Genomic DNA, 15151 nt, shown 5'->3' on the forward strand with positions numbered 1-15151 from the left:
GGAAGCTCGGGCCCGCTTCCTCGCCACCGCAACGATTTAGTGCCTAGAGGTGAGCAGCATGCAAATAATTGAGTTCAAGTGGGTCAGGTGAGCAGTCCGTCGACGCTTAAGAAAGCTGTGCATAAAACCCTCTTTCGAACTGTACCACGTCTTTAATCTTTTTCTTATTTCGCACAGAATATTTTGAACATGCTGAACGTAAATGGGAGTGATCTGTGTTGGTACTTATCAACTAGAAGGCAAGTGGCTGGGACACATTGCAATTAAAGGAACATTACTCCAACTAAATGAGCCGACTGCGTTCTAATTTTTTTTTAAATGCGTGATATTATATTGTGGGATTGTAAACATGTACGGAGAAAAAAAAGCGCGAACAAAGCCGCTGCTGTTGACATTACTGAAACCAGCAGTTACTGAAATCAAATGCGCCAGTAAGTGCTCTAGAGAATAGATTTATTCGCCCTTCACTATGGCATCACTCATAGCCAGAGTCTCTTTTGACGTTAAGCCCCTATAAACTAAAGTAAACTAAAGGTTCCCAAAACTGGTTTGGCCGTATCTAGAGCTGTGCCAGTCACTGTGATATAAGTACTGATCTTCTTCTTTGTGTCTTCCAGGAGTGGCAAAAGTCCATGCTCATCGAACCCTCATTGAGATGGGAGAAGCCATGTGCATTGGTAGCACTGGGCGCCTTCGTCCACTGGGTGCCAGCGGAAGCTCGGGCCCACTACCTCTCCACTGCAACGATGAGGAGAGTAAACTTGGTGCCTAGAGGTGAGCAGCATGCAAATAATAGGGTTCAAGTGGATCAATTGAGCAGCCCAAGAATGGGGGTGCTCTTTAAAACCGCTTAACTGTGCCGGTGAAGCCTAAGAAAGCTGTGCATAAAACCTTCTTTCAAACTGTACCAGGCATATCATTTTTTCTTATTCCGCACAGAATATTTTGCACATGCTCAACGTAAATGGCAGTGATGTGTTGGTCCTTATCAAGTCTAGGGGGGCAAGTGACCGGTACAAATTGGAATTAAGCGGCCATTACTTCAACTAAATTAACCGACTACTTTTTAATTTTGGTTTGAGGGCGTAGTATTATATTGTGAGATTGTAAACACGTAATGAGGAAAAAAAACGCCTGAAAAGAGCCGCTGCTAAAACCAACGCGACAGTAGTAAGTACTCTAGATGATCAGTTAATACTATGAAAGCAAAGGCGCTGTCATTTTCTCTCGTTTTGCGTGTGAACCTGAAGAACACTTTGAGCGAATACATGGAGGGAGATAGGAGTTTAATACACCTGTGCACTATGCGGATTCTTGCAGATAATGATGAATCTGCAGTCATGGCAGATGACTGGTCGTGGAGGATGCCTGCTCGGGCTGTGGAAATTACAGCCATTCGTCTGTTTTTTTACGACTTGCAAGTTTACTGCGCACACAATACGGCGATACCTTGGCGTGCCCACTTAGAAAATCTAAAGTTTAACTGCCTAGTTTTGTTTCCAGCACTTATTTCTATGCCTATATCCTCGTGGAACGCACTGTTACAAGTTTGCTGCAAGTAGCTGAGCCATCTATGAAAGCGTTCCAAGCTAGGTTGCACTCCTTTAAACCTAAAGCTGCACTCTTGTAATGCTTTCATAAGCAGAAAATCATTCCATGTCTGCGGAGTTTTGAGTGCTTGGGCAAAACATTTTCAAAAGCAACTATGTATCCTCACCTGGCCATAAAACAACTGAAGCATAGAGGAGGGAAGCATATGCTATCTTTTTCAGGGAAGCCGGCTAATAATTTTTTAACAAAAGGTTTTTGAGAATAGGATCTTTTTCCTGAATAGTAATAGGGGCGTCGGTGGATGCTAAAAAAGAAGGAATTCATATTAATTAGTAAAGTGAATAGCTAAATTCTAATAGTTCACTTTAAATCTATTACGCATAGGAACCTGATTGCTATTAGGGATTCCTAGCCGGACCTTAGTAGTAGCCATACCAGTTTTTACAGTTTTGAAAACACTGTTACTCTTGCCGCTGCGGCTCGACTAATTTGAGCCGTTTCTCGCACCATTCAAAGACCGCGTGCTTGTAGGGCGCACAGCTGCGCCAGCTAAAAGCCGACGCTCCGTGAAACACTTAGAACGTGACATTCTCTACCTCACCAGCGCTGCAGCAGCAAAGTGGCGAGCAGCAGGGAGCACTGCAGCTCGGGCGGGGCTCAGAGTGTCACGTGGTACGTGTAGCAGCGATTGTCGCAAATGGATTTATGTCACTTTGCACCCTCCCGCAAGCGCATGGTTTTCGGATGTCGGAAGAAATGTTCGAAATTATTTGAAGCACTTCGGAGAGGATAATCGCAATTTGACAATTCTAAAAACTGACATGGTCATTACTAACGACTGGCTAGAAATAGCAAATTGCAATCAGGTGCCTCTCAGTTATGCCTAAAACGTTAGCTATTATAATTATTCCATTCTGGACAAGATTCTGTTTTCTGACGTCACAAAAACATTTGTATTACTATTGAATAAAAAGCTTCTATTTACCACAAAAACTCTTTCCCTCGAATTAGTTGGGCCCTCCTCCCTGAAGCACCTGGTATACATTGCAGTGACGTTTTAAAAAGGTCGATGTTAATGCGTTCCACGGGTATGTATGAAGGCACATACCAGTTCTGCCACTAAATGTAGGAATTGGTTAAGAGATGAACAATCCTGCCGCCGTCCAAGTTTTTTTTTTAATTCATGAATGTGTTACCCTGAATATCTAATGCTGTAAGCACTCCGTCCCTGAAAATGTATATCACTATGGAAGTCTCTCACTACGAAAATCAGTGGCCTCAAAGACTCTCGGTGCATGACTGGCTGCTGTTAATGTCTGTCACTTTTGAAGTTGATAAAAATTAGTCCATTTTCTTCAAATTTTCTGCTTACTAAACTGTGTCGCTGTCAATATTTGGCGAAACAATTCTGCCGCTGATGAAAATGACGTTTCAAAGTGTGTTCTCGTAATATAATTATCACCATGAACTAAGGGGTAAAAGTCATCTGCAATAAAAGCTACCTGTATCAAAGTCTTTCGCAATAAATAATTATCGCCTGAATGTCTGGCAGAGCCAGCATGCGAATTTTCTTGTGCCACGATTTGCCCTGCAAATCTTTTACCACTTATTATTTAGGCTATCCTCAACAAAACAGTCCATGCACTATCGCAAAAAATTCTTTTCTCTGTGTATTTATTCTCTAACACTAGCAGATACAGTATCATTCGTCATCTGGCCACGTGGCTTGCTTTAGGCACATGTACGATTTCATCATCATCCTGACTGCAGCCACTGCAGGGCAAAAGCCTCTCCCATGTCTCTCTAATTGACCCTGTTCTTTGCCATTTGGAGCCATTGTGTCCCGGTACACTTCTTAATCTCATCCCCCCATCTAACTTTCTGCCGCCCCCTGGTACACTTGCCGAGCTGCCGCCCCCTGGTACACTTGCCTTCGCTCGGAGTCCACTATGCTACTCTTAAAGAGCAGCGGTTATCTTGCCTTCGTATTGCGTGTCATGCGCAAGCCCATATCTTCCTCTTAATTTAGGCTAGGATGTCTACAACCCGCGTCTGTTGCCTCACCCACTGTGCTTGCTTCTGGTCTCTTAACTTTATTCCGGTCTCCTAACTTCCATTTCTCGCTGCGCAGTCCTTATCTTAACCAGAACCCTTATTGTTAGCTTCCATTTTTTTGTATCATAGGCGAGTACCAGCAAGGTACAGCTGTTGTGTACTTTTGTCTTGACAGTTATCCGTAAACTGCCATTCATCATCTGGAAGGACCTGGCATATGTGCTCCACCCCATTTTTCTACCTATTTCCCTCTCATGATCCCGATCAATGGTCACTACCTGTCCTTAGTAGACATATTCTCTTTCCACTTTCAGCTCCTCACTACCAATTGTGAACTGCTGTTCTCTTTCGATATTGTTGACCGTTACTTCGGTTTTCTGAATGCTAATGATCATGCTTGATCATGCTTGATCATGCTTTGAAGTTCATCTTCTGAAAGACTAAGAAGGCAATGTCATGAGCGAATCGCATATTACTTCTTCATTAAGTCTTATCTATATGCGTACTAAAACACTTTTGCTCGCTAGCTTCAGGTCTTCCTTCAGTGCAAAACTGCACGGCTGAGAAGCACAACAACATGCATTAGAAAAGGTCTGGCCATTTTGTTGTTTTGTTATTGAACAGGAGTGAGTGCCAGTAGCTGCTGCACTGCTGTTTCTACGATTATTTGCTACATTGTACTCTTGCTATCTCTTCAGAAAAAAATCCGGCGAATTAAACTTCTTAAAAAGAAGAATCGTGATACATGCTTTTCATCAGACAGAAGTGACATAAACATACTGAGTGACTATATTTTTGCATGAATGACAGCGAATGAACAGAGCTAAGATCTGAAATCTGCTGCTGCCCTAGTTGAACTTTCCAGTTGAAGTGTTTTACCATAAGAAGGGAAGAACATGAAATGAGTTGTACAGCCTGTCTTCGCTCCAGCCAGCAGAGCGACTTGCACAGGTTCCTTTGTCAGTGAGAATAGAATTTTGCTTGTTATTATTCCACAGGAGTCCTGTAGTGCATAGGAGAAACTGAAGTGTACTACCAGAGCTATAAGAACAGTCACTGTTGTCCTTGTAATGCGTCCATGGGCATAGATAGCCTGGGAGGTAGTTACACCGTTTTCACACCAGCAACAACACCGATGGTTCTATTCCCGAGGTGCCTGATAGATCGGACTCAATCATTTTTGTGCCTGGTCTTAAGAGTTCTGCATTAAGTGACAGCTTGGACATTATTTTCACTTTTAATTACACTACATAGCACTGGCAAATACTATACAGAAAAAATCCAGCACATTCTTTAGCCGTGCGGCAGATTCCGCTTTTTTAGTTCATAAGTATTCGTGCGATGGGGATCATTTATGCGTATATCCTAGCCTGCTGCCATTATCGCTTTTCAAGCATTCCGATTTCCTGAAGATGAATATGAATATTTTGTCCTGTTTTCATTTAGTAATGACTGGGAAGTGCCTATGGTATTTGCAGCTTTCTTTGCTGCACTAAAAATCTATGTACGTAATGTACATACTATGATGCGTAGTTTTTTTCATGTAATGTGTACGCTATAACAGAAACCACTTTATTACAACTCGGTGGTTACTGCGCTCCATGCTAAACCGCAGGGCACTTTTTTTTTCAATTCGGTCGAGACGACAGGGGTTGGTCGGAAGGAAAACGCAAAAGCGCCCACATACTTTGCGCAATCACTGCACATTTCTAACCCCCTGAGCATCCAGATTTACCGAGCATTTCACTGCTGTGTCCCCCGTAGCCTGAGTCGCTTCGGCACGTTAAACCACCACCTGTTGTTTTTTTTTTTTTGAATACTGCGAAGTTATGTTTGCCGTAACTGAGTCACTGACGTTCTTGTTATTTCCTTCTGATTGGCAGCTCGAGCCCTTGGCCAAGCCCTCCGTCCAAGCCGCGGGCGCCTCTTGAATCTGGAGCGTTATCATCACGCGGCTGCCCCTGGCGGCCAGCTGTAGTCCAGCAGCCCTTAGCGACTCAGTCATGTTGAAGCAAGGGCAGGAAGTGAGAATGACTGCGCAATCTTTCCTATGTAGCAGATGCAAGCATGACTGTATGGTCCAGAGTCTGAAGGGCACAACTGAAAAACTGCAGACAAACCTAGACATACGGAGATTTTGGTAATAATTTAAAATCCACAGCTTGAAACTCAAAATCAAGTTTATGCAAATCGTGAAATACGAGTGGCGTGAACTGCACTGCCAGTTTAGCATTTTCCTCACTGGAGTAACCGTGCATGGGTTTGCCTATAATAAAAAGGGGGTCTAACTTACAAGCTTTTTTTACAATAGATGTCTCTGAACACGGTCCTGTTATTATTATTCACCTCCGATGTTCAGATCTCGTTGGTGAGATGTTGGTGTTATATTATATAATTATATATAATATGTTATATTATATATGGTATATTGTATTATATATGATATAATTATATAATGCGCAGTTTGATAAAAATATTATTCGTGTTTTAAATAAGGATTCCCAAAATGTTTTGTTCTCGAGGCAAGTGGAATTTGTACAGCAGCTGTAGAGTTAAAAGCCTCGTTAGAGCTCCCTCAGTTGAACACTATTATTTTTAACACAACAGGAAGCGCTCAAGGCTAGGAAACAGTGCTGTAACTTTCGGAGCAATTTTGTGTATGCACGTCTGGCAGTGCAGAAGTCTGGAGGCACTTTTCGTATGTGTCCTTTTTCCCACACCGCCTTTTTGCCGCCGATTTCAAAAGGTTGGTCGGAGCGCTTTTTTAGCGGAAAGCCTTGACGGAAACCGAACATCGGAACAACTTGGAGCTGGACATACTTGTGGCAGCTCCGAGACTGGTGCCTAGATTGTGGCTGCAGGGCAAAATTTCCTCTAGGTTTGTGGGTGACAGGGACCTTCTGCAGAAAATTGACATGAACAGTTTTCTATTTGCCTCATGGTACGTACATCTTTGCACACCAACGGTGACAAATTTGGCGCTGATAGAAAAGATTGATGATATTTGGCTCCTCTTTGCCTCTGTATATCAACTTTCCTGAACTGGTGAAAAGAAACAGTGCCGACACCTAAGGCAAAGGGCACTGTTGGGTTTTTTAATGCAAATGAGTTACCGCACCTGTTAATTTCACATTGTTTCTTCTGCAGCTGACTGCTGCTGTTGTTTAACGTCAGTCTCATGGAGTGACCACCACGATAGGTATGTAGATAACTTTGCTTTGCCTCTGATATTATCTTCATGAATAATTATTTTCCTTTCTGATGCTGCATTAAGTACCCAGCAGTACATACGGGTGCGTAGTCGAAATTAATACGCATTATGCTGCTCTATAAGGTTCGCATGCGCTCTGCTATATTACCACATTTTAAAGAGCCGCAGGTAGTACAATTTAATTGAGACCCCCGATACTGACGTTGCTCATATCCAGTGATTCGTTTCAGGGATGTTAAACGCATAATTTGAGTGTGACTGAAATTAAAGCCAGAAGCGTCGATGCTGCAATAAAAACTTTTTTTCGTCATTGTTCTTTAAGCTCTGCACAAGCGAGCTGGAACCGTGCCACTAACGTTCTCTCTCTTGATGAACAGTCTGACTGTGGTACGAGCCAACCACAAGTGTGGGAGCAAGATGCGCCTGCTGTGTCTGAACTGTTATCATCACGTGAGCCCCACTAACCTCCGAATCCTGTCCAGCGCCCATTCCCTGCCCACTATGGCAGGAAAGGCGTCCTGAAGGTGAGGAAGACTGCCAGTGGCTTTGTGCGCGCAGTAGGCGTGGCCACAGCTCTGTTGTCTATGCTCCAACATGTGGAAGTTGAGGCACAGAGTGCAAGCCTAAATTCATGCAGGATGGGTATTGCCTGCGCTGAAACTTGTTAGGCATGCTGCTGAAAGATAGGCGCTACCGATTATTCAAATACGCGCAGCAAGCACTAGACTTAGTTCATAACCTTCCTTCTCATCTCAGTAAGTGAGCGAAGTTGTACGGAAACACAAAGGGAGTCAGAGTTTTGGCTCTTGCTCTCGGTGGAATGCTTGTGACGAGCCTTTGTTTCGAGATTTCCACTCCAAAACCTGACGCTCAGTCCACCTAATCAAACGCATGCACGACGTTTGGGGTTGGCGAGGAACTTTCAACATTGACATCCCCCTAACGTTCGGAGTTCGTTCCAATTCTGTTAGTGAAAGCAAAGTACTAAATGGTCCGTTTTACCACTTGTTACAGAACAAAAAGCTTGTTTTGTGCAATTTCGAATAAGAATCAAGGAGGGGAGGAAGAAATGTGTGCTGTGTTATCCTTGCAATGCCACCACAACACCACTGCTGAAACGCATGCGTGCTTCGCTCAGTTTTTCTCCGTACTACCGATGCTAAACAAGGCTCTGCGTGAGTGATGCACGTACGGTAGAAAGAAGGGGCACATATAAAAGAATTGCGGACTGCTGTAAGACATTGCCCGGGCAGTTCTTGCAAAGGAGTTAAATAAAGGCGGTCACCTAGCATAAAGTTCCGTGTGTTTGTAATTATGACACGTACAATCGATTGCCAGCCTATGATGAAGTGTTTTCTCACAGCGCTGCTTCCTTTCATAGCAGGGAGGTGCTTTGGTGCAGGCGGCCGCCGCATAGCTCACCCAACCAATGAAGCGACCGCCATCATCTGCATCGTAGTCGTCCTGTGGACGGACTGTCGACGCAACTTTTGGAATTTTAAAGCCAAGGTGAAGTATCTAGTATGGTTTTTCTTCAATATGCTCTTGCTCTTGCTACATTGGGATAGAATTTTTTTTACATTTTGATAAAAATGAATAAAACTTCAAACATGCGAAGGAAAAAATATCAATATAGAAATTATTATTCTGACCCTAAATCGCAATGAAATTTTGGTAATGAGCCATATTAAATGACTGAAAATATCGCCCTATGTTTAAAATGTACTGGCTGTGTCAGCTAAATGTAAGCAGGTTTTTAAATAAAATAACATGCTCTGCTCTAGGCGCAAAGAGTGATGTTGAGAGCCGTTTGTCCTAGTCATCGGTAATTCTCAATTTTTTTTTATATCTGGTGAACACTAAAGGCTTATTACCTTAATTGTTTACTATTGTTTTCGGGAAAAATTCGTGCATACGGAAGTTGTAGTTCGTTACGACAAACGGGAGTCTGAAATCTTTATAAGACGGTACAATATACGTACAGGCTCGGCCATAAGTAATCGGAGCACGCTATTGCGTTCGAAGTGCAATCACGCTTTCTCCATCGGTAATGAAGAAGCGTTGTTTGTCTGCAAGAAAGCCCACCAACCTCCGCTACCAGCATGCGCGTACCACTGCTGGAAATTTCAATTAGGTGACACGTGAAAAATATTCGGAGACAGTTGCCTGCTCCGTTTACTTTTGTCCGCGCCTGTGCATTGTCTAGCCGCCCTAAAACGAATGCCGCCATTGAGCTGGGAGTTACTGCTGAATATCTTCTGCCCACTGCAAACACAGTCATGTCGCGGAACGCACTCTGATAATGAGCTGTTTTTTTTCTCCAAAGATACCGTGTCATGGGGCGCTCAAGTAACACGGTTACCACGTGCTAACTATTGTATTCCACAGGCTTTCATTTTCGTCTGTTAAAAGATGTTCATAACTGCTACCTTATTCCTAATATTTCAGGTTGCTTCTTTTTCACATGATCTAGGATTGCGAATTTATATTTTACCCGAATATCAGTATTTACAAAGTTTATAGTCGCTTCACAAATTAGCTTAGAAGAAAGTTACTGAAGGCTGTCAAACGGCTCTCAACCGTACTCTTGTTTTCGCTCACATAGAACACGGCTTCATTTTTGTTAAACGTTGTATTATTAAGAGATTTTGCATAAATTTGCTTTATCTTCTGTATTTTGGGATGAAAAGTTCGATAATTCTAGGCTGGTGGTTTGGCCTCTCTGCTATATACGCGCTATTCTCTGCACATGTCCACTGCTGATAACGAAGGTAGCTTGAAGAGAAGGGTACGACAGACTGCAGGCAGGTTGTGCGCCTGCGACCCGCGGCACCAGTGCAGCATGGCCTCCATGAGAGCGTGAGTTAATTTGGGATGTTAAACCCCATAAACCATTAACCATAATTTTTTTAAATACTGATTGTACTTTTCAGGTAGGCATTTCAAAAAGCATGGATATGCCACAGGCTGCCGGGCGGCAGCCGCCTTGCTTTCAACGCCGTCAGTGCTCTCTGGTCATCATGATATCCCTCAGCGATGCCCAGTCGACGAGAAGAGGTGCGGAGGCCACACCTCCTTACCGAGCCCATGGAGAGACCGGTATGTATGGCGTTCTGAAAATCGGCGATGCTTCGGCTATGCAACACGTGGCAAGATTTTCAATATAATCAGTGGATAGTATCTCAAAATTTCGTGCACACAGGCTGTTAAACTTCATAGTAACACCGAGCCATTCGTGGCAGCATTTTTCTCCAACGCGTCTCTCTCTAGCGTTAGCAACATTCATCTGATCCATTTTTTTTTCTCAAGCAGACTTCAACCATCTTTGTTGTCCAAATCCATACATAAGTCTTAAAAAATGACCAAATATATTTGGATGCCGTGCAGGAAATCTGCATTAAAGCGCGAACTTAACGGCTTGTTCCTCCCGACTGCCTGAACGAGTGTGTCGTAGCAGGTGTGTACGTAGCATGTAGAATTCGCCCACGAGGAATGCCTTAATGAAGCCTTCAAAGTCACCGCTGCCTTCGAACTGCTAACCTATCAACAATCCAGTAATATTGAAAGAGTTCAAATCATTCCCCAATAAACTTACAGCAATATTAAAAATTCCAAATACATGTACTGTATCAATACGTTCTGCAGCGACACAATGGGCTGATCTGTTGTAATGTGGAAAAAGCAGAACACTGCTCTGTATCCTAATGTGAAAAAAAAAACTTTCCCCAGTGTTATCGAGCATGCAGGCAAAAAAATTGGGGAGCAAGAGCGTTGGCGGATACCCTTAATTAACTTTTCGTGCTGCAGGGTAGTGAAAGGCGAGCCTCCTAGCAACTCTGCACCTGACGCAAAAACCAGTTTGCACTCTTTTTTCTTTGCCCGAGAGACTGTGACGAAGTATTTTCATATAGTAATGTTGCTAAAAACGGCAAGTGAAAGATTTCAACAGAATCCAGATTGTACGTGTCAAGCATGTGCCCTGCTTGACCCTTCATCTGCCCTGTCTTAACACACGTCTACAATCTAATGCTTTCATCTGGTGTATTTCCTGAAAAAAAAATGCAAGTAGCCCAAGTGGTGCCTATATTTAAACAAGGCGATAGAAGTAACCTTTCATAACTACCGTCCTATTTCAATTTTACCTGTATTCTCATAAGGCATGGAGATATCAATGCATACAAGGATGACAACATAACCACATCAAAATAAATATGCTACATGCATTTCAGCACAGCTTCAGGCCGCATCGGTCTGCTGAAAAAGCTCTTCTAACTCAAAGAAATAATCATAGAATCTTTTATGAAGAAGACGTTTGTCATAGGTATATGGGTGTCCCAGCTAACTTGGCCCAAGGCGTATAAATAAACTAAGCGTTCTTCATAACTGAAGTCGCGTGGATGTTGTTAGGGTTTATCTAAAGCTAGAGCACCATTTTTTTGCTCCTCCTATTGATTAACTAGTCGAGAAAAATAAATTAAATTTTTAAATATAGCTTGAAACGTTCAGGCGTCAATGGGAAAGTTGTGGAGCTCCACAAATATTATCCAACCCAGGCACTTCCAAAGAGGTATGCTTAGCGTGGCCGTTTTTATTCGGGAAAAACGAAAGCCCGCGAAGTTTAAAAAACACCCACATGACAGCGCGCTCCGTGCGCCCGAATGCGCTGCATTTACAGCGCTCTCATACGAGCTTTGTAAAAAGCATCACCCGCTTTGCGCCTTTCGTTCTGTCCAAGACAGAGCTTCGCTTTGAGCTTGGTTCCAAGATAAGCGCCATTGGCCACGGGCGGCAGTTGAATGAAAGCGCGGCTCCCGTTTTTGCGGCGATAACTGAGCTCTCACATTAGGAGAATGCATGCGGAGCAACAATGACAGTCTCATGAGTTCGAATTTGGGAGCAAGATCCCAACAAGCAAAGACGCATATAACAAGCTTGATAACGTCATGTGAATCATGATGAAGCTGTAACGCTTCGGGGCGCTGCTAGTAGCGTCGCAAATTCCCGATTACGGCAGTTCTATTTCCTTTTTCTGAAAATTTTTTTTTGCGTCAATTTTTTTTCACTGGCCACTTTTTTGTCACGGTATCTTCCGGTCCCTTGGTCATTTATCGCGAGCCCGTTTATTTTTCATTGTCAAGAGTAGAAAGTGGTTATTTCGGCCTTCGTTCGCAGTACAGAATGCGTAGATCTTGATAAGAGTTCGAGGTGTTCATCGATAATTTGTTTATCTGTTTCCCTCTCAGTTATTACCGATGTTTTTGTTGTGTTGGGTTTAATAGCGCATAAACAGCTAAGGCTATAATGCTCCAAGCTCATATTACCTATGCATGCGTGTGTTAGCAAAACAAGTAAGTATGGACATAAGTGTTAGGTGCTTTGTTAGGGCATTGTCATGACGTCAAGGTGAAAGCGCTCGGCGTTTTCTAAGAAATGGCCTTGTTGGCCAATGTGCATTTGTTCCTCCCTTCCGGGAGCATGCAATGGTGTCTCGTGTGCACCGCCGACGTTAAACTGGATCACCCTCTAATTTTTCCTCTGCTAAACGCATGCTTCTCTCAAACTGCAGGCAGGCACCTGTGCCAAGCTCTCCCGTTGAGTCCCGGCAGCCACTCGGCGAGCGCAATTCGCGCCCCATGCAACGAGTGGCGCAGGCAACCCGGGTTCCATCTAATTCCACCACCGTGGAGAAAGGGCGGAGTGAGGTCAGTCAGATGATACCAGTATCGTGCTACGCTGCTTATCCTTTTCCCTGTTGTTCAGGCGTCAGCCTTACTTGCCCCCTTGTGAGAAAACCTGCCTTTTTGTGTGTGAATGTGTGTGTGTGATAACGCTCAATGTTACACCTAAAAGAAGACGGTTAAATTAATGATTGGTCACGCGAGTTTGCTAGGAAGTTACCTAGATCGCACAAATCCCAAGGGCGGCAGCACCTTCCATCTCAAGGCAGTGACGCTGCGCTTAACCGCTGCTGCACTGCGCCAGGAGGACTGTCAGGAATCTGTACTGTGCATATACGGGCATTAACCCATCAGCTATGACGTCATGCCCTTAAGGTGAAGCGCGAACTGCAGTACGGCGGCGACTGCCTTCACAAAGTTCGCGAGCCACCAGGACGGCTGCGGCGGCTTCGCCGCGGCGGCTGCGTAGAGCCATGCTGAGGTAGAATTGCCAGCTGCGTGGCACCCCGGTTACGTCACGCCGAAGCGCGTGCGGCGACCGCGTTCATAAAGTGACAAGGAGGGCTTGCGCCTTGTCACACATAAGCAGCCTTAAGTGTCTCTGTCGGGTCTTTATGGCTGTTTCCATCGCCCTGCTTCGAGATCTGCGTACTACGGCGTTACGCTCCCGCTACCGGAATTGACGGCTGTTATTTATTGATTTTTTTTAGGTTCTAGAAATAAAACTTAGGTTTGGTTTATGGGGTTTAACGTCCCAAAGCGACTAAGGCTATGAGAGACGCCGTAGTGGAGGGCTGCGGAAATTTCGACCCCTTGGGGTTCTTTAACGTGCACTGACATCGCACAGTACACGGGCCTCGAATTTCTCCTCCAAAGAAATTCAACCGCCGCGGCCAGGATCGAACCCGCGTCTTTTGGGCCAGCAGCCGAGCACCATAGCCACTGAGCCACCGCGGCGGCAGAAATAAATGTTAGAATTTAGGTAAAAACGGTATTTAACGTTTTAGACCGCAATATCCTCAAAGCTGAAGTGAACACAGTATTCACACAGAACCTTGTGGTTGTGTAGGAAAAACGGACAAAACGACAAAAATTAAAACAAATACGTCCTTGAAACAAGGACCTGGTTATTCAATGAAAATTGTTTGAAAAGAAAGGAAAAGCTATATTGTGGATAAACACAGAACAGACAATAATTATTTAATGAGAGTGACAATCTACGGAAGCAGCAATAATTTTGCTGAATGCAAAGTTGTTCGCAAAGCTATTAAGTCCGAGACTGCAGAGAATAATAATATTGTCACGGAATGGAAGACGACCAAGTGGGCACTCGCGCGGCACGGAGTACTCGCGCCAGGGCCGCCGCCATTAAATCATTCCATTGCCATATGTCATGAAGTCCTGTGTTCATCGGCTTGCCGTCACATAACAGGATTTGTTGAAAGGAAGTGTTTGCCTGCGAAGATGGTGGCGCCTTTTGGTTGTTAATAGTGATGGCTGAATATGGGCGTCACAAATAATGAAACCTAAAATTACATGAGTGATAAAAATTATTTTGGCCTGAATTACTTTTGTGTTGCTCGATACCTAAATATGATATTTTTATTTTTCCCTGCCGAAGAGCAATGGATAAGATGAAGATAAATAATGATCTGAACATTGTCTTAATTTGTTCGAGCACCTTAGTGAGCGTTTCGGTGAACGAGTCCTAACAATGAAGGCACACTTTGCCTAAGTATGATCTCACTCATCTGTTATTTGCTAAAATCTTGAAAGGCCGGACTATGTTTGAGCTTGCGTGCTAGTGGGCCTGCTTTACGACGAGACGAAGCACAGACAAATAAATACATAAACCGTATGATGAACTCAAAAGCTTTCAGATACTGTGTGGACACAATTTTCTGGGGACAGTTCAATTTCCAGCTCGAAAACGTGTGTGAGCCGCTGACGACGACGTGCCATGTTGCGCTGCGTCCAAATGCGAGGACGTTATCTTAGTGTTCTTTTTCAAATGGCTGCGTCTGTGTGTGGAGTCTTCACGCTCAGCGCAGCTCTTCATATGCAGGAAGTCGGTACACTGAACAGGAGGGATGCGTGTTGCCGCTTTGCCAACCACTACAGCGCCTCTCGGAGATACGCTATTTCACCGGCTCTAGACTTCACTTCTTCCCCTACCCCGAGACGTTACTTCATGAGGGCGCTTATCGACATTTTTGCTTTGGTGTGCCGTTACAGGTGCAGAGGAAGATCATAGCCCGAGTGCGGACACCCTCCCCCACACATCTCCCAGTGGGAGGTGTTGCAGTGCAGCCTGTGCGACGGAGCATCAGCCTTTCCGTGCTGCAGACCAGCAAGGTGGGCGGTGCTTCATGTCCAGGTACGTCGTTGGCTACTTCGACTAGTCCTCGAGTTGGAAGAACCGGGACGAACAGTAGAGTTAAACCTGGATATAAGCACTGTTTTATTTACCACAAACGACGTTCTCTGAAGTGGAATGTACGAACGAAGCAGTTTTACAGAAGCCGACTAAACAATTCGTCCGACCACCAACTAACAGGGCAAAGCGAGGGAGTATTTTCGTGATAGTGGTGCCCAGGGAGCCAGCAACGAAATATCTGCAGATGATATGTTCCAGTTTGCTGCAGGCAATTGAATA

At 44.2% G+C, this 15151-nt stretch overlaps 1 protein-coding gene across 1 annotated transcript; it reads left to right on the forward strand.

Annotated features, from left to right (window-relative positions):
- Nucleotides 1-9479: 9479 nt before the first annotated feature.
- Nucleotides 9480-14851, forward strand: LOC149324333 (uncharacterized). Its single transcript, XM_089565622.1, has 3 exons — nucleotides 9480-9916; nucleotides 12384-12519; nucleotides 14731-14851. Exons 1-3 carry the CDS (start codon nucleotides 9769-9771, stop codon nucleotides 14747-14749), a joined length of 303 nt encoding a protein of 100 aa, XP_089421748.1. The 5' UTR covers nucleotides 9480-9768; the 3' UTR covers nucleotides 14750-14851.
- The last annotated feature ends 300 nt before the right edge of the window (nucleotides 14852-15151 follow it).

Source organism: Amblyomma mixtum, unplaced genomic scaffold (genome assembly GCF_055824585.1).
Source record: "Amblyomma mixtum isolate Tamu unplaced genomic scaffold, ASM5582458v1 scaffold_98, whole genome shotgun sequence".
NCBI classification, from domain to species: Eukaryota; Metazoa; Arthropoda; class Arachnida; order Ixodida; family Ixodidae; genus Amblyomma; species Amblyomma mixtum.